At 38.0% G+C, this 24586-nt stretch overlaps 2 protein-coding genes across 2 annotated transcripts; both read left to right on the top strand.

The window, feature by feature from the left end:
- Nucleotides 1-1961: 1961 nt before the first annotated feature.
- On the top strand, nucleotides 1962-9545 carry stip1 (stress-induced phosphoprotein 1). Its single transcript, XM_003450438.5, has 14 exons — nucleotides 1962-2114; nucleotides 4284-4493; nucleotides 4591-4732; nucleotides 5065-5206; nucleotides 5405-5570; nucleotides 5691-5817; nucleotides 6057-6159; nucleotides 6544-6664; nucleotides 6872-6968; nucleotides 7064-7188; nucleotides 7301-7337; nucleotides 7450-7553; nucleotides 7859-8031; nucleotides 8117-9545. The coding sequence occupies exons 1-14, from the start codon at nucleotides 2106-2108 to the stop codon at nucleotides 8187-8189; spliced, it is 1629 nt and encodes a 542-aa protein (XP_003450486.1). The 5' UTR covers nucleotides 1962-2105; the 3' UTR covers nucleotides 8190-9545.
- Nucleotides 9546-9935: 390 nt separating this feature from the next.
- rps6ka4 (ribosomal protein S6 kinase, polypeptide 4) lies at nucleotides 9936-23650 on the top strand. Its single transcript, XM_003450436.5, has 18 exons — nucleotides 9936-10931; nucleotides 12275-12346; nucleotides 12858-12925; nucleotides 13353-13503; nucleotides 13723-13838; nucleotides 15042-15149; nucleotides 15282-15362; nucleotides 15696-15799; nucleotides 16606-16756; nucleotides 16856-17017; nucleotides 17196-17321; nucleotides 18919-19052; nucleotides 19189-19282; nucleotides 19389-19559; nucleotides 20635-20826; nucleotides 20908-21067; nucleotides 21172-21335; nucleotides 21431-23650. The coding sequence occupies exons 1-18, from the start codon at nucleotides 10844-10846 to the stop codon at nucleotides 21641-21643; spliced, it is 2355 nt and encodes a 784-aa protein (XP_003450484.1). The 5' UTR covers nucleotides 9936-10843; the 3' UTR covers nucleotides 21644-23650.
- Nucleotides 23651-24586: the final 936 nt, after the last annotated feature.

The following is a 24586-nucleotide window of genomic DNA, read 5'->3' as shown; positions in this document are numbered from 1 at the left end:
AATAAATAGAAATCAAAGTTTAATTTGAGCTAGATAAAAGTCAGTCTGACCTTAGGCTGTCAGGCTGGCCTTTATTTAACCAACTTATATTACTTCTACAGACATAAATTACATTACTGCACATTCGTTAGGAAACTATAACAGAAATATGATGACTGCAGGTGTTTTGTCCTTTAAGCAAAGTGAAATTTTACATTCATGTTGTTAAGATCACAATAGTTGCAACATTATTATCCTTACAACAAAAGATGAATATGACTGAATCCGGGTGTGCAGAGCATGACTGCAGTGGAATATAAAGCAAGTCACGACTCTGTGAAGGGAAATAAACATGCAGATTATAACATGATTAGCATTTCACACAAGCGGAGACAGAAACAGTAGGATGTGTGTGTATTTGTGTGATAACAGCAATCTGTTTACCCCTGTCTTCCAGTAGATGGGGGAGTGAGACAAAGAGCAAACTAACAGCCAGCGGGCTTCCTATGTTACTTTTTAAACCTACTTCCACACACAGCTGTCATTCATTTCTCTTAGTGTGCTGTTTACCACAGGAAAACATGGATTTCTCATCCTTACCCAAATCCAAAGAACTAGAATGTACAAAAATGTGTGTTATAAGCGTCACCTCATTTACTAAAGTCTCTGCCATGGTGAAATGTGGATGCGATCAGTCCTGGTGGTGCTTCAGGAGATGAAAATCAAATGAAAATGAGGCCATGTTTGGTTGAGTGCATAAGAAAAGACGTGGGCAAAGGTTTACAGCAGTGCCATCTCTGCTCTTGGTTTTGTGTAGTGCCTGAGGCTCAATGTGCTGAGTTCGAAGGCCACCTTTTGATCTTGGCTTCTATGTTTTGACTTTTCTAGCTTTGTGAATCCATAGCAACAGCAGCACTGATGGTCTATTCAGAATGTCTTCCACGTCCTCTTGATCCATTGAGAAACTCTTTGATGAACAGATAATTTGTGAAGCTGAGACTTCCAGGTGAGAAAAAAATACCTAATCATTTCGGCAGAGCTGCTGAAATTATTAGGATTTTTTCTGGGATTCCATAGAGACAGTGACAGTGCTAATGGCATAATCAGCTATAACAACTCTCTATAGGCAGAGTCTTTCTGAATAAAAATTGGGATGGTTTATTTCCCTGCAAAAGTCCACTGGTCCAAATAGTTAAACAATTTAAGAGTAAAATGGCAAAAGAGATTTCATCAGTAGCAGGAATGTCAAACATAAAGCCAAGGGGACCAGTTTTGGCCCAGCAATGGGTGTGCCATAAATTTTGAGCTTTTAAAACTGTGTGTTTCAAAAATTTTACACCTTGTCCAGCTGATAAAGAACTCCCCCACACAGGCCTGTCAGGCACTGAAAACATAAAAATACTAAAAGGGGGGGGGGAGCAGGCCCCAAAGTGTAAAGAACATGAAATCCTTTATGTAGAATAAGTTTAGCATTTTGCTTTCAGGACTACAGCAACTGGACTCTTCTGTTCCCAAATAGAATGTTAAAAGATGAGGCAATTACAACATAACAAATCCCAGCTTCACTGTAGTCATGTTGATTGCATGCACATTTTTTCTTGACCTTTTCCATAGCACCCCAGCTTTCTTCTTCTTCTTGGAAACAGGAATCTCACACAGTCCAACCTAATCACTAAACAGCAGACTCATTAACTTATAGTCTAGTGCAACTGTGGGTGAGTAACCCTGAGATTTTGTCTTGGACATTGTCTGCATGTCGTGTTTATCTGTTTTAGTGTGCCAAAAATAAATAGATACAAACATCACCGGCTTTGAATAAGTTGCTGGTCTAAATAATATTTTCGGGGTTAATATGTTTATGCCCTCACTTCCAACCTCTTCCTCATCTCTGTGCTGCTCAGAGAGCCAGTAACACATCTTGTGTAACGTAGCACCGGGTTTTCGCTCATCTTCTGGAAGTTTCAGCTACTGTGCTATATATTATTGCTCAGATTCCCCTCACGGGTGAAACGCTCATCTGGAAGCTGATTACGGATTTTCTACCTCCTAAACTGGCAACCTGCATGTTGTTGAGTGGGAGGCGCTAGTTCACAGTAGTTTCTGGAAAGGAACCTCATGCTTGCACCATGGAGAAAGTGAGTGTCCTGCTACTTATTTAATAATTAAAACTTTCTAACTATCATATTTAAGACATATTTGTGTATTCCTTTGAGTTCTTTGGGAAAAAATTTATTTACAATAATTTGGAGGTCGGAGAGGTTAGTCAGCTCTTTATCCTGACCGCTCACTGTTTGCTAGTTAGCTTGTTAGCTTAGCGTAATCTCGTTAGTAAGGTGTTGTAGTCATTTGGGCTTGCCGTTTTCACCCGTCACAGAACATTTTGACAGCACTAAACTGCAATGTTGCTTAACTTCATATTTCAAAAAGTGCAAGTTAACTTGAATGTTTATTCGCGCAAGGTTGTGTCTCACTTATGATAGCACACGACAAGGTTAGCTAACTGTTAAGCTAGCGTGCAGCAACTTAATTTGTCACACTTGCTTTTTACGTAAAATTATCCCTGTAAGGTTTGCCTGCCGCTGTTGCCAGTGGACAGTGTAGGCTCGGTGTTGTAAACCAGCCTTTTAGCCTTCTGCAAACATGGGCAATATACAAGTTACCAAATCTCAGTCAAACGCTATCTTTGGCTCACAACGTGAATTTTTATCAGTATGTCAGGATAAGAAAAACAGAGAGTCTTGATTTTATTAAGAAACAAACAAACAAAACCTTTGTGACCCCTTTATAAAACGAAAGCAGACGACTGTGAGCTTTTGCAGCAGTCGGTCTGTAAGCACATGCTGCAGGAGTATTTTTGGATTAGCTTCAGCGGTGCCATCGGCAGTCTGCACTCACACCGGAGGATCATTCTAGATGCACACACAGGCGAAGCTGTCATGGCTACAGCCGCATGTTGTCGTCAACTGCTGCGTCCTCTCGAACGTTCCGCATAACAGCTGCATTCACAGATATGAATGGATTTCATATCTGAGCTATTTTTATTACTTAAAAACTACTGTTGCGCTCAGACTCGGTAACCTATTTGTCCAGCATAAAATCAATAAGTGTGGTGCACGTTAGAAGTCAAAAGAGGGCACTGCCTAGTTAGAAATGTGCTGATGTTGCGAGGAATTTGTCCATGAGTTTAATTTTTATTACCTTTTTGTATTTTCTGGATAACGCCAAACTAAGAAATATTACATTAAGGATTTGACACATTGTGAAAGTAAGACTTGATGTATGCCTCAAGGTTCTTGATCAGCATTCACCATGGTGCAACACATCTACAGGTTTCATTTTCATTTTGGACCGACTTAGTAAAGATTATATGTGGATTATTACAACTATATGCACATTGTTTACACCCTAAGTACTAAAATGACTAGACTGTGATTACTTAATGCTTCACACAATGTATCCAAGTGAAGCATTTGGTCAACAACTGGACCTTGGTGATATAATCAGCTATCCCTTCCTTTAAGCTCCATAATATTTACTGAATATTCACTTTTTTTTTTTGACTAAACCCTATAGCACTGCAGGGGATTGTGATGTAGCTATGTTGTTTCAGACTGGATTAGGTCTAATGACTGCTAAGAAGAAAGTTGTGCCACATAACACTTGAAAGTTTTTTATCGTGGCTAGTTGTTAGTGGACTGAGTTTTATCAGACAGTTTTCAAGAGGAGCCAGCAGGGAGTGAGAAAACCTTTTTGGAGCAGCGTGGTGCTTCTTTCTTCTTGGCGTGTCATTGATTCTGTTAGATTCAGAGGAGGCACAGCGCGATTACTTCACAAACTGTAACAAGCAGCTTTAATTGACAAAGGGTGTACAGTATATTGACAACCTTTTTTTTTCTTTTTTTCTTTAGCATTGTCAGTATGGTTTGCTGTTGTATTCACTCTAACTTCCTGCAGAGAAAACTTTTAGAGTAATATACGTCTAGCTATCTAACCTCTGTTTTAGTTTAAAAGAAAAAAAATCATTATCTGTAACTGACACAAAAGTGGGGTCACCTTTGAGCTTGCTGTGAGGCAGGGCTTATTTTCAGGTCAATGCGGTAACAAAATAAAAACATTTTCTCTCTGCAAGACTCCTGCACCTGTTTGACACTAACAGCTGAATGATTGTCAATTCCTTTTTCACTTCTGCCAGTAGCAGCTGTGAAGGATTTTTCTCCAGTCAGGATTGTGTCTTTGTGTATTTAGAGCAGCAGAGCTGCAAAACAGAGGTTTTGTAAACATGTCTGTCTGTCTGTGCTTCATAGGCTTCAGCATTGAAAGACCAAGGAAACAAGGCACTGAGTGCTGGAAATGTCGATGAGGCCATACGTTGCTACACCGAAGCCTTGAGTGTTGACCCATCCAACCATGTCCTGTTCAGTAACCGCTCAGCTGCCTATGCCAAGAAAGGCAACTATGAGAATGCTCTCCAGGATGCCTGTCAGACTATCAAGATCAAGCCTGATTGGGGGAAGGTGAGATGTCCTTTTTTATGCCTTTGATTTGTTGACAGAATATATAGTTATTAAAATTGAGGAGACGGTCTAAAATATTTCAAATGTGATCAACCAGGGTTACTCCCGTAAAGCTGCTGCATTGGAATTTCTTGGCCGATTGGAGGATGCTAGAGTAACTTACCAAGAGGGACTCAGACAGGAGCCAAGTAATCAGCAACTAAAGGATGGGCTGCAGAACATTGAGGCCAAGCTTGCAGGTAAAGACTGGATTGTGTTTTTGTTTTGAGCTGCACAGAAACGACGCATAATTATGTCAAAAGTGTGTGAGTCACCTTTTGTTTCTGTGTGGGTAGAGGATTTTGTGATGGCTGCTGACAGCATCACTGAAGTGAAAATGCATTTTTTGAGCTTAGGTTTTCAGAATGAAGGAGACAGTCCGCTTGAGTTTGGAGTGTTTTTAATCAGACTGTGGGTAAATACTACAAGTTACAGAAAGAGAAAAGCTAGTGAATTTAATCCCATAACAGTTTGAATATTTGTGAAAAAAATCTTTGTGACCACCAATGAACACAGACTTTTTCTTCACCAGAGAAAACGATGATGAATCCCTTTGCTATGCCCAACTTGTATCAGAAGCTGGAGAGTGATCCTCGGACTCGTGAGCTGCTGGCAGATCCCAGCTACAGAGCACTGCTAGAGCAGCTCAAGAGCAAACCGTCTGAGCTTGGAACGTATGTGCATTTTCAAAAACAATCTGCAGATTTAACTCAAGTTTTAAGTAATCTGGGTTACTTTTATTATATTTAGAATTTGTCAAACGTTTCGGTAATAGTAATGAAAAGTGTATAACGCGAGCACAAAGTTATGAAGATTGTCTAAGATTTATTTCCAAAATGTGAATCGGCTCTTATTCCTCTTGTCATCATTAGGAAGCTGCAGGATCCCAGAGTGATGACTACTCTCTCTGTGCTTCTTGGACTAAACCTCTCTGAGATGGAGGAGGATGAAGAGCCAACTCCTCCTCCTCCCGCAAAACCCAAAGAGACTCAGCCACCTCCTCCCAAAGAGGAAGACCTCCCTGAAAACAAGAGAAAGGTAAATAATCTAATGTTGTTGCATTTTGTTTCTGTTTGTTTGTTTTTTTAAAACATCCAACCTTCTGATTAGTCCATAGTCTGAGTTTTGTTCATCCTTAATTTCATATTTTTTAAACAGGCCTTGAAGGAAAAGGAGCTTGGGAATGCTGCATATAAGAATAAAGACTTTGAAACGGCACTGAAACATTATGAAGAAGCGATTAAACACGACCCAACCAACATGACTTACATATCTAATCAAGCAGGTATATTTTCTCAGATATTAAACATTTACTAACCTCATACAAACGTTTCATCTATATTGATATTTATCTGGGAATATCCTCCAGAATGTGGCTGTGTGACTGTAACATAAACAGTTATGATATAAACTATAAATGAATACACAGTAATATAAATACAGTTTAGTTTATCTAACATGATGTAAAATTTTTAATGTATTCTATTTGTGTTTAACATGTGCTTGTATTTGTTGTCATTTCAGCTGTGTACTTTGAGAAGGGAGATTTTGACAAGTGCAGAGAGCTGTGTGAGAAAGCCATTGATGTTGGCAGAGAGAACAGGGAAGACTACAGACAAATTGCTAAGTGAGTTCTTTCATTTTACTGGTGATACATTTCTGGTGGAACAAAGATAGCCTTTTACTTTTTCACGAATGTTTTGAGATCTTATGGAAATTATGAAACAGGTTTTAGCCTACAGAAAATGTTTAGTCTGATAGGGATGAAAACCACATACATCTGTGTGGGTGTACATGTGTTGCCTTCCCACATCAGAAATCAAAAACAACACTGAATGGGGCCACTTAATGACCAGTAGAGAAACACTGTCAATTGTAGTGTCAAGGGACCACAACAAGCAGTGTTGTACTGACTAACTTTCCACCTGAGTGGCTTTTATTAAAGTTGCGTAAACAAATGATCTTGACTAACTGTAATAACATGCTCGCTATAATCTGTCTCCTCTTTCAGGGCCCTGGCTCGAATTGGCAACTCGTACTTCAAGCAGGAAAAGTACAAAGAAGCAATTCAGTATTTCAACAAGAGTTTGACAGAGCACCGAACTCCTGACGTGTTGAAGAAGTGTCAACAGGTGCAGTAGTCCAGATAGTTAATAAATGGATCAGCTGATGTTGTCAAGAGTTGGCACAGTAAAAAATAATAATACCACATTAGCAAATTGATTTTTAATGTCTATAATTAACTGAAATTTCGAATGTAAAGAAAAACATAGTGTATACTTTGTATACAGTACCTGAACTGAAGTTCACTTACCTTGATTTTGTAATTGGTTTTGCAGGCAGAGAAGATTTTGAAGGAACAGGAGAAACTAGCCTATATCAACCCAGAGTTGGCCCTGGAAGAGAAGAGCAAGGGCAACGATGCCTTCCAGAAAGGTTTGTAATAGTTGCAGTGCTTTCTGCTCGACTGCCATTTCTTCTTTTCTTTTTCGAACTTGCACAAAGATGAGCTTGTCTTTTCTTTTTCACAGGAGACTACCCGTTAGCCATGAAACATTACACTGAGGCCATTAAGAGAAACCCTAATGATGCCAAACTCTTCAGTAACAGAGCTGCCTGCTACACAAAGCTGCTGGAGTTTCAGCTTGCCCTGAAGGTATAGCACATCCTTCCTGAGTAGGAGTTCATGTGAATCTAATGTAATTTATGCATACCTCTGCATTTATTGTGCATTTAAGAATAACCATGAGAATCTTTTATCTTGTCAGGATTGTGAAGAGTGCATCAAACTAGAGCCCACCTTCAGTGAGTAATAACTTTTATATTAATTACAGTTTTGCCTTTGCCTGAACTGTATCATCTAGAATTATGTCAGTTTATTGTAATTTTACAAATAGTTTATGACATTTGTTCACAGTAAAGGGCTACACACGTAAAGGAGCTGCTCTGGAGGCCATGAAAGACTATTCCAAAGCTATGGATGCATACCAGAAGGCTCTAGAGCTTGACTCTTCCTCAAAGGTATTTCACATGATATTACACGCTTCAGAAAATGTGGACTTGAGTAGAAAAGATATCTGAGAAAAGAATTTTTTTTTTCTCTATACTTCTGCTACATGTTTGCTGGTTGACACAGTAGTTAATTGTCCAATCACTTTTGAATCAAAAAGAATTGGTTACATTTTTTTTAACTAAACAGATTTGTGTGTTGGAAATGTGAAGAGAGCAGACTGATGAATGAAATGTGGTAATGTCAAATATAACTGTATTTCTAATGCGTGAACACAGAGCGACAAAAGACTGAATTGAATTCTTTCCACTTTCAGGAAGCCTCAGAAGGCATTCAGCGCTGCATGGTTAGTCAGGCCATGAGGAATGACAGCCCTGAGGAAGTGAAGAAAAGGGCCATGGCTGATCCAGAGGTGCAGCAAATTATGTCTGACCCAGCCATGCGTATGATCCTTGAGCAGATGCAGAAGGACCCACAGGCCCTTAGCGAGTAAGTTTGTCAGCTTTACCTCCAATGCATTTTAACTGTATAGTACAGATTTGTAGTGATTTTTAATTTTGTTTTTGTTTTTCAGCCACTTAAAGAATCCAGTTATTGCTCAGAAGATACAGAAACTCATCGATGTTGGACTGATAGCCATTCGTTAATAGGAGACATGAGCCACAACTGTTAAACCCTCCAAAATGAAACTTCTTTTACTTTTTCTTTCTTTTTTCTTTTTCTTTGCCTTCAAATCCAACATATTATCTCCTTGTTCTCACTAAGACTCTGTATGTGGTTTTTTTTTTTTTAAACTTTTTTTTTTTTTTTTTTATAAAGTTTCACAAGTTTAAAATTGTTTTGAACAAAGCAAGTTTCATCTGGAAAGCTTCAGACTCCAGATAACTTTAAGAAAAGAAATTGGATTCAAGTGTACGGGTGTTTTTAATACATCTAAAAAGGAAAAAATAATAATAATAAAACAATGCAGTATACCGTCATGTTCAGTGTTTAAAGGGCAAATCCATCCTAAGGCTTTTCTCATTTTCCTAGTGGTTCATGATTTAAAGATGGAGCAGAAAAGAGAAGAGTAAAAATCACTCCAAATAATGATTATAATGTGCAGCACATCACAAATTAAAGTTGTCCCTGACCTTTGTATTGCCAACTTTAAGGTTTAATTAAACATGGTACTTTTATGTTGAAACGCCAAATTCGCATTCCTTGGCGCTTCCTCTTCTGGTCATTTCCTACACCTCAAATGCAAAGTTTAATCCAATCCCTTTTAACACCTAAATGCACGTGTGAGACTCTTAAAAACATATTAAATGTTATTATGATTTGGACGTGTATCATCTACAGCTGTCTCTAAGCAACAGCACAATTTAGTCATTAAATTGGAACAGATGGTGATTAAGTGTAAATGGATTTTAAAGATGGTCTGAATGTGATAGTTAAAGGGTGGATTTACCTTTAGCATATGCTGGATGAGTGTGTTGACTTGTGCGTTAACTTAGATTAACCCCATTGCACCCTGTCGCAACTTGCTAATGTGCATCACACCCAGCAAAGTCGTTTTGTTTTATCTTTGCACATACTGCTGTCACATGTCCTCTCCGTGACAGCTCAGCTTTTTTTTTTGTTGTTGCTTTTTTTTTTTTTTTTTTTAAATTTCAGAGGAAACACAAATTATACTTCTAACTAACATTCTGCCACAATTTTGCCAATTTGTGGCTTCAGATACCTCAAAGTTACCACATTGTCATAGTATCTTTGTGCTACGGTTTCCAAGAGGGACTCAAATATTCTATTGTAATGCCTTTTGTTTCCACACATACACAGTAGAATAATAAAATGTAGTTATTTGTGCAGCACAGCAACAAAATAGGGCATTTCTATCATTAAAGTCCCCATTGTAATCATAAAGTACACACATCTCACATGATGTAAACAGAATTGTCCATGGAAGTGTAATGTACTAATGGAAACCAGTTGTACTGTGAAATATACAGTATCTGAATGTATCTTGAAAGGAAGTGGTGGCTTTTTTTCATGACGCTGAGTCGGCAGATGGGTAGACCTACAGTTTCAATACCTTGCACTACTTGCATACCAGTGATAAATAAAATGACTGATCTAGACCTCTGTGAATTTAGGTATAAAATAAGATTTAAACGTACAGAGACATAGGCATTAGTGGCATGTTGGAAAATGTCAGTTGATTTTTTTTTCTAAAGGAAGACAAAGTGTGGCATAGAACAAATGAAAAGCATAAACATTAGTAGAATTTTTTTTTATTAATGGAGAGAAAATATTTGACATTTGTCGTAACTACTGGGCAAAACTTGAGCTAGTGTTTGTGGCACAGAATTGCCAGATTCCGTTGAGCTCTTGAGCAATCTCGCTCCGCCTACTCTAGTGGTTCACGTGACTGACCGTCGCCCAGGTTGTGTCGGAAGCATCCTGGTGTTAGCAGTTTGCTAGGCGCTGACAAAAATTACAAAGTGAGATGTAGAAATTTTCATAATGGACGAATATATTAGTTGGTGACTACTGGTGACAAAGAAGACAAAGAACTACCCAAACTGGCCTTTTCCAACATGGTCAGTTCGCTGGTAGTTGAAGAGGCCAGTTAACACTGCTAACAAAACACCAGCGGTTAGCTAACGTTCAAACTTTGACGGACAAATGCAGTCATTTGCTAGTTAGCTGCTACCGCTACCCTGCCAATTTACTACCACACCAGCTGGCTAGGTAACACGTCTTGTTATTATACGGTAGTTAGCGTTGAAGCTGTTTACACACCGACTATAACGCGTTGTTTTGACCAGTCGCTTATATAACCGAAGGTTTAACGTTATTACCAATTAACGTCAGCTAACTTATGAATAATGACTAGTTATTTAGCTAATGCTAACATTAGCAACTTAAACTGTTAGATAAATTTAAACTGCAGATAACACATACAGTTCCTCAGAGTACTTAATTAATACCGACGATCATTGACACAGTAACGGAAAAAAAAACCCCAACATCTTCTAAGTAGCAGGAATATGAATCTTCTTTCTGATTGATTTCGACCAATCACATGAGATAAATAATGCCAAACACCAGGATGCCAAACGAGTGGGGATTAAGGTTTGGGCAACAGCATTGTCTGGAATACAGCTGTCCGCTCATTTTGATAATCCTTGTCTCCTTCACAATGCAGCCACAGTAGATTGTTTTAACTGCTGAGTGTAAAACGCAAAATCTCCTAAATAAGAAAACATCAGACAAACCAATTTCATCGCAAAGTCTGTAGTCCACTTTTCTTTAAAATATGTCTGGGGACGCATCTGATAGTAGTGAAGACTCTGATGGAAAAACAAATGAAAGGGCCTGTACTGTCAAGCACCAGATCACAAATGGTAAGTCAGTCATATTGTCTGTTATCACTGTATGTAATCATAATCATAACCATAGCCACAAAGGAAACATCTGTGTACTGTAATTCATCTCATCATTTAAATAATACCGCACGAATGCAATTTCTTTCTTTTTTGATGTGCTGGTTCAACCCCACAGCTAACAACACCACATCAGTTTTTTTTTTCTGTAAAACGTTCATTCTGTTTTAAAATACTTTTCCTTTTCCATATGGGCTGTACAACATATTCACACACTGGAGTTGCATTATATTAAAGTGCAAGTTATAAAGCAGGGAAATATAATGCAACCAAAAAATGTTTCTCTAAACATACTCCGTGCACATGATGGTATTTTAAATGAAAAAATCAGTTTTCTTTGATTTTACTTTGTTACATTTCTTTCAGATTTTTCTTTGATTCGTGTAACATTGCTTTGTGAGCTGGTTTAGCTATTTGCTAAGCTTTTGTGTGAATGTGTGTTTGTATTTGTTTTGAAGCTGAGGGGCATGTGAAAAGTCTATAGTATACAGAAACACTAAAATAATCTTAGACTTTAATAATCTTAAAATAGATTTTTTTTGGGGGGGGCATTAGAAATTAACAAAACAACAAAAGAGCCAATATTTTTCAAGATTGTAATGGATTATCAGTATTTTTGCTTTAATATGAAAGATATTTTTTGTTCTGTAAAAGCTCTATCATGTTTTGCTTGCTTTTAATCAATCTAGGTCACCTAGCTTGCATTAGAGACTAAAGAACAGAATTTGTCATATGTTTTTAATGGACAATGCATTTGTCATTGAATTGATTTTAGAGTGTAAATTTACAAAGAAAAATCCTCACAGATAAAATCAAATAAATCAGAGAATTGCTGTTGTACTATCCCTCCAAGAGTAGTAAAGTCAAGCTGTAAATGTGGCTGTAGTGTAATAAACAGTGTGAGTGGATGTTTTTCACCAGCTGTCACAGGTGAAGTAAAATGATCTGCTTAGAGGCTCACTGGATAGATTGTAGATTTTAAATAGAGCAACCTTTTAATCTATAGAGAGGGTACATCAAAGTGCATTATAACACAAGAACACAAGATTATAACACAAGAAAAAGCACACTGGTAAAGCATTTGCTAATATCAAGACATATGGTATGTCTTTTTGTATTTTAATATACTTGGGAAAAAAACAGCCAGAAAAGTACACCACTTTATTTGTGTAGAAAGCTTCCCTTAAAAGATAGAGATCAGACATAGTTTTTAGATTGTCACTTGTCTTTTTTAAAACAAAAACTTGAACAGAAATAGAAATTTAAACACTGTTCTTGTCTTTTATTTTTCTTTCTACCACTAGCTAACCTCACAGGTCACACTGAAAGAGTCGGCATGGAGAACTTTGAGCTGCTGAAGGTCTTGGGCACTGGAGGTAAGGATCTGCATGTAGCACTGAATAGAATGAAATGAAGATAAAGCTGTTGTCAAAGGTCAAGTACTGGTATGAGATATACTTAAAGCAGACTTGGTTGATTCCCCTGGCTTGGATAGTATTTTGAAGGCAAACTGTTTATATTTGATATTTGTAGCTTGTAAGTTAAAATGTTTCATGTAATTTATATCATCATTTAAATGTTACACATGAACCAGACAGCATGAAAAGTATCTGATGATTAACAGGGAATCCATATGCTGTTGATGTTACTGATTAGCTACAGGAGATCCTGGTGGCGATTTCCATCAACAAATGAACACCTAATTAAATTTAATGAGTGAGAATGATTCCGATTTCTGCAGATTTGATTAATCTTGCCAACTGTTCACCGAGTATTTATGTCTTGAAGTGGAAACTACCTCTTTTAGGCACAATCTGATGGTGTAGCTTTGTTTGCTGTGTTTGCTTGTTTACCATCGGCAGTAATTTTCAATATTTGTTTGTCTAGCTTACGGGAAAGTGTTTTTGGTCAGGAAGAACAGCGGCCATGATGTGGGCCAGCTCTATGCTATGAAGGTAAGTTTATTAGTGTTGTAATTCAATTAATGTACATCTTAAAGCAGATTTTTATCTAAAAATGTAAATTACTAGTCTATGCTTTAAAAGAAATCATTAATTATGATTTTATTAACATTTTATAACCATTTCAATAACTTCTCAGTGATTTTGTGTAAAATGTAAATGAGTTGGCAAATTATCTAAAGCCAATATTAGATTAAACATAGTGCAATGACAGCACATCAGATGTTAAAACCAAGAAATTATCTTTTTTTTTCCCATTTTATTTGCTCACTTTGGATTTGATGCAAGCAGTTGGGTTGTATAATGTCCTTCCCTTGGACATGATTGCAGCATGTTGCAACACACCCCAAAGCGAAGTGCCATTCACTGAAAGTTCACGGAAGGAATGGAGAAGTTTAATTTATTTTGGTCACTGCCCTAGGTGTTAAAGAAAGCAGCTATCGTTCAGAAGGCAAAGACAACAGAACATACTCGCACTGAGAGACAAGTCCTGGAGCACATCCGCCAGTCTCCCTTCCTGGTTACTCTTCACTATGCCTTTCAGACTCAGAGCAAACTACATCTCATCCTGGGTGAGACACTGGGGTGGGACACTGGTAAAAATGTACCAAATATAGAGAACTCTTCTCTCTTGAAACACTGAAGGTCTTCTTTATGTTTCTGTCTTATACTGTATGTGTTTTTGTTGGCATTTCTTTTTTTTTTCTTTTTTGCACAATGTGTGTTTGTGTAGTTCTTTGTATTATGTCTATTCAAGCTCCCTGTGTATTTGTCTGTGTGTGTGAGTACAGACTATGTGAGCGGTGGGGAGATGTTCACTCATTTGTACCAGCGGGATCACTTTCCAGAAGAGGCAGTACGGATTTATATTGGAGAAATAATTCTGGCTCTAGAACACTTGCACAAGGTGAGGATTATTGTTTCCAGCTTTTACACATGCTAGAGTTATTTCTTTAATTTTGGCTAGAGCCCGCTTCTTACACAAACTAAGCATTTTAGCGACATGATACTTTTCATAGAATTGGGGTTGTGAGGCCAGAGAGGCAACCCCAACTCACTCCTAATTTAAGCCCTATAGGTTGTGGTCTTTTAGCTCTGGTTTGGTCAAAACAAGCTGATGGTTAAAGAAGTAAGCCTTTCATCTGTTAATAATCTAACTTTATTCACCAGATTAATGTTATGTTAGCTCCATAAACACTAGGTTGCGTTCACATTGTTGTATACAGATTGATAAAGCCAGCAATATTGTGTTTCTGTGTATACGTGACACGTGCTGCTTTCTCTGTTCAGATAATACTGCTTTTAAAGTGAAAGACAAAAGTAAATTTTTATTGTGTAAACGGTCTGTTGAAGCCAGCAATATTATGTACCCCATGTCTGAAAAAGGCTTTTGTCATTTAGTGCTGAACAGGAAGTCTGAGTTTCTTTATTGTGAGAAATACTCGGAAGCTCATAGAAGTGGTTTCCTAATGATGTTTCACAGCTACTTTAGTTTTAGATTTAGTTTTAAAGTAGGTGTGCACCAGTGGCCTTAAATGATACTCATGACTTCTTTGAATAGTTACACAAACCACTACATGGAGGGTGATTGGGTGCATTTTCAAGGTCCTTTTTAAAACATAATGAGTGTGTTCTTGAGGGTTTTATTTGGAAGCATTTCAGCCATCTCTTTGTAAATTATGACCTTCACTAGGTATCCTAAACTCATATTGGAGCACTTAAGTTATGAGATAGTGCATTTGTGTTTAAATTAGTGTCCACAGAAATTGTCCAGCGACATTGGCTGAAAATCCTGCAGACTTTCATGAGACGTTCCTTTTATAAATAATATCAAATAAAAGCATTTTAACAACAGCAACTTTGGGGACTAGTATTTCCTGCAACATAGGCTTGCTGTTGTTTGGGCAGTTATTTGTTTTGACACATTTTGGGATTAGGACCCCTAGCTGGGATTAGAAAATGCTGTAATTACTAAAAATAACCGGCCACTTTTTCCTTTTTTGGTTGCAAAAATGTTTTTAGGGTTTCTCTGTTTGCAGTGCCTGCTGTCTCTGTTCACAAATTACAGCTTTTAGCATGAATGCCACTGGTAAATTTTCATTGTGTACAGCTTGGGATTGTGTACCGAGACATCAAATTGGAAAACATTCTTCTAGACAGTGATGGCCATGTGGTGTTGACAGATTTCGGGCTCAGCAAAGAGTTTCTGGAAGAAGATGTAAGTAAATCTAAAACTACAGTGTGAGCATAGCAATGTGTACATGTAAATAATACCTGCGGTGTTTAACTGTTACCACAATCCGAACTGAAATACATTTTTTAAAGTATGCTTGTTTTCTGATCATCACAGAAGGGGAGGACCTACTCTTTCTGTGGCACCATTGAGTACATGGCTCCTGAAATCATCAGAGGGAAATCAGGACATGGCAAGGTAAATAAAGGACAGCGAGGGAGCAAATGCAGGTTTTGGTGTTAAGATCATTTTGGTTATTTGAAAGATTTTGAATGGTCACATATTATGCGCAAAATAATATTTAAATTAATGTTTATATTTACATGTATCAGAGTACGGGGAACGCTTAAACATTTAACACTACAGATGCTTTAAGACTCATGAGTTTGGGCCTGTGTGGTGAATGAAAGATGAGATTAATATCTTTGTTATGGAAGGCAGTACCGCATCCAATAACCCATCTTTAAATAATTACACAGTGAAAATTTCTTGTCCTCTGTACTGTGCTTTTCAAGCTGTATTCTGCTTCAGTCAGTAGATTGGTGGAGTCTTGGGATCCTGATGTTTGAGTTGCTGACGGGTGCGTCTCCTTTTACCCTGGAGGGAGAGAGGAACTCCCAAAGCGAGGTGTCAAAGTGAGTACTGCTCAATCTCATCTCCATAAATCATCTGCCTGCCCCTTCTTAACTCATTCAAATTATCTCTGGTATTAGTTGTGTTTTACTAATAAATGAACCCACTGGCATTGCTGTATTTTTGGGGCAAATGCTGATGCTGACTTTATGGGAGTGAAAAAGAATTAATGAACCTAAAAACTTGGAAAATGTACCATTTTAAGAAAATTTTGAATTTAGTGCACATCTCAAAAAGGTGAACAGGGGCAACAAAAGACACTGAAAAGAAACAGTTAGAGGAACATAGGATCCTATATCAGATAAGAATGGGATAATATTCATCTCTTCTATGTGCTATTGTGAATAAAATATGGGTTTATGAAATTCAGCATTATATTTAGCTCATCCCAAGTTTTTCTGAATTGGGGTTGTGTATTATTGACTGACATTCTTTACATTGTAAAGAATTTATATAGAAAAGGAAAACATTAAGGTCATTGTTGATGAAGTTTCCACCAGAGCAGTTCAGAAACTAGTTGGCTCAGAAACTAGTTGCTCAAACTGTGATGTGTTTTCTGTTTGCGACACTTTCAGTGCTGCTGAAACAGTACTGAGAGTGTTGTAAACAATAGAGTAGTGGCAGCTTTGCTGGGCAAAGTATGTGATGCCACAATTTCTGCATGATCCCAAGAATAATTTTGTGCCTTATGTTGTGTAAAAAACCTTATCGGCCATTATTGGAGGTGCATGAATGTTGACACAGTTGTATTCTTGTCAATTGTTTCTGTATGTTAGCAAAATGTTTATATCTTCCCTTTGCCCTTCAGACGTATTTTGCGCTGTGACCCGCCGTTTCCCTCTATGATTGGACCCATTGCTCAGGACCTGCTGAAAAAGTTGTTGGTGAAAGATCCCCACAAGAGGCTGGGATCTGGACCGCGGGGGGCTGAAGATATCAAGGCACATCCTTTCTTCAAGGTCCGATGTCCCTTAACTGTCTATCACTTAAACATCTTTTCCCCTGTAACCTCAGTTCATTCATCTATAACTCTTTCATTCTCCTTTTCTGCCTCACAGGGACTGAACTGGGATGACTTAGCACAAAAGAAGGTTTCAAGTCCATTCAAGCCAGAGCTGAAGAGCGAACTCGATGTGGGGAACTTTGCAGAGGAATTCACTGGGATGGATCCTGTTTATTCTCCAGCCAGCACACCCCCGAGCACAGATCGTCTGTTCCAGGTCAGTCATCATCACCTCCACATTGATTCTATCAAATGTTTCTACAAACATGACCTGTAAGCACTATTTAACTTCACAATCTTAAAAGTGCAACAAGTGCTTGTTAATAAGTAAAGGCTGTAATAATTCTTCAGTGAGCTACATCATAGTTACACCTAACACATCTCCTCTGTTTTAGGGCTATTCTTTCATTGCACCCTCCATCTTGTTCAATAAGAACGCAGTCATGGGAGACTTTGTTGAAACCCAAATTGGTGCTGACCGACCAGCTTCTGCTTCTGTCCAACGCAGCGCAATGCTACAGGTATGATCTGTATGGGTGTTTTTAAATAATTCTGTTATATGTTTGGTTTCAGGACTGTTTGTTAACAGAAAAGAAGAAAAAGATATTAGCTGAAGTTGGCTTGTTTTATCTGACAGGATGGTTTGTATTATTAAATAATATTCAAGACACTTTGTACTGATCTCGGTAAAGAGCACAAAAATCTATTTGGAACAGAAAAAGTTTGTCAGTCTGTCTAGTTGACATTTATCACCTGCGTGTGAAAGGTGTCAGACTCAACTCAGCAATATTTTTAGCTTGTCTTTTAAAAAAATGTTCAAAGAAATTTGCAGCTATTTCTTTATGATATTAGATTTATAAAAGTTGAAGCTAGAATTTGAAAATACTGTTGTCATCCTGATTCTAATTACAGTGATAAACAATATATTATGTTTATATGCAAAAGTAAAATGTCTGTGTAGGTTCTCAGTCATCCGGGTCATGAAAGTCTGTGAGGCTTGGAAAGAGAGTGAATTTAAATAGGTCGAGTCGCTTTCTTTCCAAGCTCCTTAGGCAAATGTGAAATGTATTTTTAGATCAGTCCAAACTTGTTACTTCATAGTAATTCCTTCCTTCATAATAGCGGTGTAAGATATAAGGAGGTTTATTTTTTGTAAAGCACTACATATAAAATACTAATTAAAGCAAAACTGTTATCAAAGTTATATAGTTGGGGAGTTAAAAATAAAAGTATCTCTTTATATAGAGAGTGTATCCAGCTAGTGATAAATGTATACATATTACTTAGTGGTTACTATTAATATATTCATATAAAAGGCACAATTTAAAGTGGATCTACTGCACTCCTGCTCAATGACTCTCAGACTGTACTAGAGTAGCTTTGCATTTTCATAATTCAAAATAATCCTGTGTAACCTTATACTGAGCCAAGATGAGGCGCCTGAGTTTACCCACAATCTGAATCAAGCCCTTCAGTCATCTGATTGGGTTCCCGTCATAAACAGGAAGTTTGAACAGCAGATTGGTGAGCGTTCTGTGCTCACAGTCAGAGTCATGTGTGTGTTTGAGATGATGATATAAGAGATAATCTACTGATGACAGTGAGTGAATAGAAAATGCTGCCTGAAACTGAAAATTTAGAGCTATCTGAAGGCTGAGCTTTGTTCTCAAAGAAATTACTTGCACAAACGCTGACTTCATGATTTATTTGAAAATTTGGTTCTGTTTAATATGGGAATCCAGTGTTGTAAAGGTTTATATACAGATATGACAGAAAATTGGCAAAAACAGATTAGGTGGACTTGGAGGAAAGCTTACAAAAAGTGCTTAACAAGCATTCCTGTTTTAGGCCAAAATGTCTTAACCAGTTTGACCTGTCTTAGTTTGATGACATGTTGTACTTTGTAAAACTTTGTGTTTTACAAAGTACAAAATGTTTTATCTTTCCCAATTACTTATTCAGTTTTAAGGTATTTCTCTTTACAAATGTGGGAGCTGAATTTCAAGGTTGCTTCATGTAAAGGTCAAAGTATCCCTTTAGCATTGCTGGGGCCATGTCTGTTGCCTGAAGTATAATAATCTCCTTTGATGGCTCAATGCTATGTTTTTTTTTGTTCAGGAATCCCAGTTTTTTCAGCACTATGAGCTGTGTTTTCAAGGACCACCTCTAGGCGAGGGTAGTTTCTCTGTGTGCAGGAAATGCAAACACAAGCAAACTGGCCATGAGTACGCCGTCAAGATCGTCAGCCGTAGGTGAGCAGAAATGAAATACTTCTTAGTACAGTGCTCTTTAACAGATCTGTGTCAGTGTGTCAATACTTTACTGTATCACAGTACCACTGGAACATAAAGGTGACTGAATGCCCTTAATGTTGTCTTTCTTTGTTAGAATGGAGGCAAACACTCAGAGAGAGATTGCTGCCTTGAAGCAGTGTGAGTCTCACCCCAACATCGTCAAGCTGTATGACATCTTTACTGATCAGGTAGAATGGAGAATACATAGGATAAAGATAAAAATAATGTATTGGTCAATATTAAGCTACACATAAAAACATCACCCTCACAGCCTTCTCTGCATGTCTCTGTCAGTATCACACATATTTAGTGATGGAGCTTCTGCGAGGTGGGGAGTTGTTGGAAAGGATCAAGAGGAAGAAACTGTTTGGCGAAGCAGAGGCCAGTCAGCTATTACAGAGCCTGGTCTCAGCTGTCAGCTTCATGCACGAGGCTGGAGTCGTACACAGAGACCTCAAACCAGAGGTGGGTGGTGATTTGATAACTTGATCAATCCTGACAATATATATATGTTTAAAAAGAGAGAAAAAACAATTCTAGTAACTGGGGATCTGCTGTCTCGTATGTGTGTGACATTATTATTTTTTATTTATTTATGTTTTTTGTGTGGCGTTATTATTTTTTCCGCACTACTTTTACATGATGTAATCTGGGTTAAAAAGTTTTTAAAAAAAAGAGAGAGAGCGACGATCACTGACTGTGCAAAACATGGACATCATGGCCATCATGATGTCACTCACTTGTTTTCGGACTGCATTTTGAAGCTTCTCTGTAAATTTAATGTTTTCAAATGACAGACTGGTGTGTAGTTATCAGCTCCTTTTGTTGGACCCAAAGCAGCTGTGCCAGTAACTTCAGCATTTAGATTAATAAGTTAGAAAAAAATTACAAAAATAAAATTGGAAACTGTCTACAGACGTCAAAACCACTTTTGTACCAGGCTATAAACATGTTTTCATTTAATGCTGTTTAGGTTTTTTTTAATGGAAGTCTATCAAGGCTGAATTGTTTTAGGAGCCAGCCTCAAATTGCCGATTTAGGAACAGCAGTTTTTGGCACCTCTATGTTGGCTTAATTTTTCACCTCTGCAGGCTACTGCTCAACAACAGTGCATGATGTGACTTTTGTGGTGCTTTTCAAAATGAAAGCAGCAGATTTCACACACACACACACACACACCCACACACACACACACACACACACACACACATTCCCTTCTTAGGATGGCTGTAAGGTTTAATCAACTGAAGAAGGCTTTTATATGGTGTGCATAACAGTTGTGAATGAGACATATTGGCAAATATCACCTAATAACTTTAAGATGTCTCTAGTAATGGCTTTTATTTTTGATGCAGACCTAAAAGGATTAGAACTGTTTATTTGCACTGTCTGTTTACACATAAGTTCTGGTACATGCCAACCGGTGGTGGTTGTCATACTCGTATTTACTAATAGTCTTTACTCTGTCAGGAAAATTGAATCTTAATGTGTAAGTAAAATAAGAGCTGATCCTCATGGCTTTTGTTTGTTTACCTTACAGAACGTGCTGTTTGCAGATGAGGGGGAGGACTCTGTGCTGAAAGTAATAGATTTTGGATTTGCTCGCCTGTGCCCTGCAGGCAGTGCCCCCCTGCAGACTCCCTGCTTCACGCTGCAGTATGCTGCACCAGAGCTTTTCGAGAGTGCAGGATATGATAAATCCTGTGACCTCTGGAGTCTCGGGGTCATTCTGGTAATTGAATCTGAATATGTTGATTTTTATCACAGCTCGGCTGACTGAATTACTAATGACCCTTGTGTGTGTCTTCCTCAGTACACCATGCTCTCAGGCCAGGTGCCGTTTCAGAGTGAGCAGCGTGGAATGACCTCATCATATGCTGCCGACATCATGCAAAAAATAAAAGAGGGGGATTTCTCATTGGATGGGGAGCCCTGGAAGGGTGTGTCAGAGGATGCCAAAGAGCTTGTTAAAGGTACTGAATATGTTTGTTCTTAGTTTGCTTTAGTTGAGATAAATGCCTGTTGAAATCCCTCTCATATATTGCTTGCTTGTTTGTGTCTCTCTTCCTGTTTTAAGGCCTGCTAACGGTGGATCCAGAGAGCCGTCTCAAACTCTCTGATCTGAAAGAGAACAGCTGGCTTCAGGGTGGAGCATCCATGTCCACCACTCCTTTGTGCACACCAGATGTGCTCGAGTCCAGTGGGCCCACTGTCCGCACTTATGTCAATGCTACCTACAAGGTAATAGATTGGTATGAAAAACTTCTAAAAGGTTTGAGAAAGAATCTTAAATAAATGTATTTTATCTCACTTTTGTCCCCTTCCACTCTCACCAGGCTTTCAACCGAGGTAAGCGAGAAGGCTTCTTTCTGAAAAGTGTCGACAATGCTCCCCTTGCAAAACGACGAAAGATGAAGATGACCAGCACAGGAGTAGAGACCCGATGGAGTTCATCCTCTTCATCTTCGTCTTCTTCCACTTCCTCCTCTGCCTCTGCAACAGCATCCAAAACACAGCCAAAGCAAGCCGTGATCCCAAAGCAGAGCTAGCCTGGCAACAGAACAGGGAGAAAGTGTTATGTGCTTGTACGGCAGCACAACGTCCTCCAGCGGTCAGTTAAAAAAAGCAAAAGCATACTGACAAATGAGAACACTGTCTTCACTTCATGTAAAATATAATTCCACTTTAGCAGCTGCAGGTTTTCATTCCTCACGCTGTATTCTTTAAAAATCAAAACATGTATTTTCTGTGATGGAAGAGGAGGCCTGACTGTCAGAAACTTTTAATACTTATTCAGTATTCACTCACTTTATTTTGGTGAGATCGCACACTAAAAATTAAAAATGAGACATTTACCTGGTTTCACTGTGGGTAAGAAACAGTGCCTGGCTACATAGGGAAAAGGGAAAAAAGGAGCCATAAAAAAGCAGAAGCCATATACAAAGCAAAAGAAGTGAATACATCCATTAAGTCATTGTGAAGAGGCACACAGCAAATGAACAGTCCTTCCAGTAATTTGCAGGTTTAATTCTTTGATTGTACTGCCGAGTTTTTTGCCACAAATATAATGATTAACACAAAAACTGCAGAAGTCGACACTGTGCTCTGTTAAGAGCGAGCAAGATTCAGGTGTTTGCAGAGAATGTCAAACGATCAAATGGTTTAAAAAAAAAAAAGCAGCAAATTTCTGGAAGGATGGAGCACAGAGAGAGATTACTGTGGCGTGCAAAACCTTAAGGATTCTATAGGATGATTAATGCTGTCGGTCTTTGCAAAGAAGCTGCACCTGCAGTACACTACTCACTGTACGGATCCCGCTGAACACTTTGAGGAGCTTGGATTATGTGGCTCTGAAGAAGTGCTTTGATTGTGTGACAAGATGTGTCCAACAGTAGCAGCTGTTTAAAACAAAAAAAAAGACATGGAGACACAGAAGCAGACATGCAGTGGAGTGCGATTTTCATCATACTTGCTGTATATTACTCGCGCTATCGTGCCTGTCTGAAAATTTCTAGCATGCTAATCTGTTGTGATGATGGACTGTAAGAACTTTTTCTATTTTTGGTATCTTTGAGTCATTGAAAAAAAAAAAAGCACTTGGAGTATTTTCTGTTTTTCTACGCTACCAAGTGCAGCTCAAGTGTTTGCACGTAGATGGAAGCCAAATGTGGCTGGTGATTTTGAACGCACATCGCCTTTGTGAACTTTAAATGATTATTACAGTTTTTATTCCTGATGGCCTCAAATGCGGGCGGTAGTCTGATTGCAAGGTTGATGCTCAACGATTAAGCTCATCCAGGCTGGCTTTCGTCTTTATTTTTCCACAGAAGTGATTTTAAAACATTTTATGGCTTTGAACTTCAAATTACGTTTCAGAATGAGACACCTAATTGTGACTTTTTTTGTTGTTTTTTTAAGGATGGGGCCACCATCCTATGAGAGCTTTGTATATAATCATCATGCTTTAGAGAAAAAATAATGTATGTAATGATTTGAAATTGATCAGCTGTTTGGGTGGTATATTGTTATGTTTTTTAATGGACTTGCCTCTTTTTTTTCTTTTTTACATGTTGCACAGTCAGTTGATCAGTTAAACACATTTCAGCTTTAAAGGTGCTTTCACTGATATTTATTACATGTAATTGATTTTAATGCTGTGGTAATGGGATTATCATAATTTGGCTCTTGTTGTGTACCAGCCCGGCGTGAATGTTGCTGTATGATAACTGAGTGGCGATGGGAGATTGGTTGTATTGATATTTCTGAACCAGATGAAGCATAATTGCAAGTTACTGTAATATTTTCCTGTTGTTGTTTGAAGCCGTTGTCTGTTTGAAGGTAACCAGTTGTTTGTTTGGTATTTTTACTTAAGAAACTGCTTTTATTGATGTTGGTATTATTTGGTTGTCATAGATATTCTCTCTTCTCTTTTCCCGAGCATTATTTTACTGAGTTGCACTGTCTCTGGTGTTGTTGCTGGGATTTGTCTTTTTGCACCGCAGTGTTTTTATGTTATTTTTTTGGCTGGTGCAAAATAAACATTACTTTTCAATAGATTCCTGTGTGGTTTGTCTCGGTGTTGTAGTTGTGCTGTAATGCTTGTAATCGCAGTGCTCAGAGGGTTGGAGACCCAAAATGAGAATTTGTTCAAACATACTTCATTGTGCACGAGCCCTGATAGCGCTTCTGTTTGATTAAGGCTATTTTATGAATGTACCTTTTTTTGACAGAGGGAGGGAAGTGGCCAACGTTCCCTCATACATCTGTGAGTTAAAATAGTTTCTTGTGTAAAATTTCTTTTGATACACATTTTTAGTTTATGCAAAACAAGAGCTTGCATGTATTTAAGATATAGAGCACTGATTCTTCTGGGGTGAAATGACATTTCAAGACATTTCACATACTTAAATCGTATTGCTGATATCCTGTTATAGAAGTAATTAAGTAAAGATAGTCACAAATTGAATTAAGACAGTCACAAAGTGCTGTACACAGTCCACAGAGTCAACTAACCGTAGTTGTAGTCGTGGACTTTTCCGCAGCCGTGGTGCCACAAACTGAAAGGCTCTGAACACCACTAGTCTTTAGACGTGTACAGGGAACGCCTCACAAACTCTTGACACAGCGAGCAGTAATGTATTTTGTAAGAAGCTGAGATATATAATCTGGAGCCTGGCAGTTCTCTGTGTGTTAACACAAGCATTTTAAATGAATCCTAAAATCTATTGGGAGCTGATGTAAAGAATATAAAATAGGAGTGATGTGAGGGTACTCACTGTGGTGTTAATAGTCGCAGCATTTTGTATAGCTTGGAGGCGTGAAAGAGATGATTTGTCCAAGTTGGTTAGCAGAACATTAAAATAATCTAAATGCAGTGACACAAATACATGAATATTTTGTGTCATCCAATTAAAAGGAAAGTTATATTTAAGCATTCGCTTGTATTGCACTCTATAATACACATTTCACAGTTTATTTTCATTATATTCATT

This window comes from Oreochromis niloticus, linkage group LG10, assembly GCF_001858045.2.
Source record: "Oreochromis niloticus isolate F11D_XX linkage group LG10, O_niloticus_UMD_NMBU, whole genome shotgun sequence".
Lineage (NCBI taxonomy): Eukaryota > Metazoa > Chordata > Actinopteri > Cichliformes > Cichlidae > Oreochromis > Oreochromis niloticus.
Note: the sequence above shows the minus strand (reverse complement) of the source record. Positions and strands in the feature narration are given on the sequence as shown.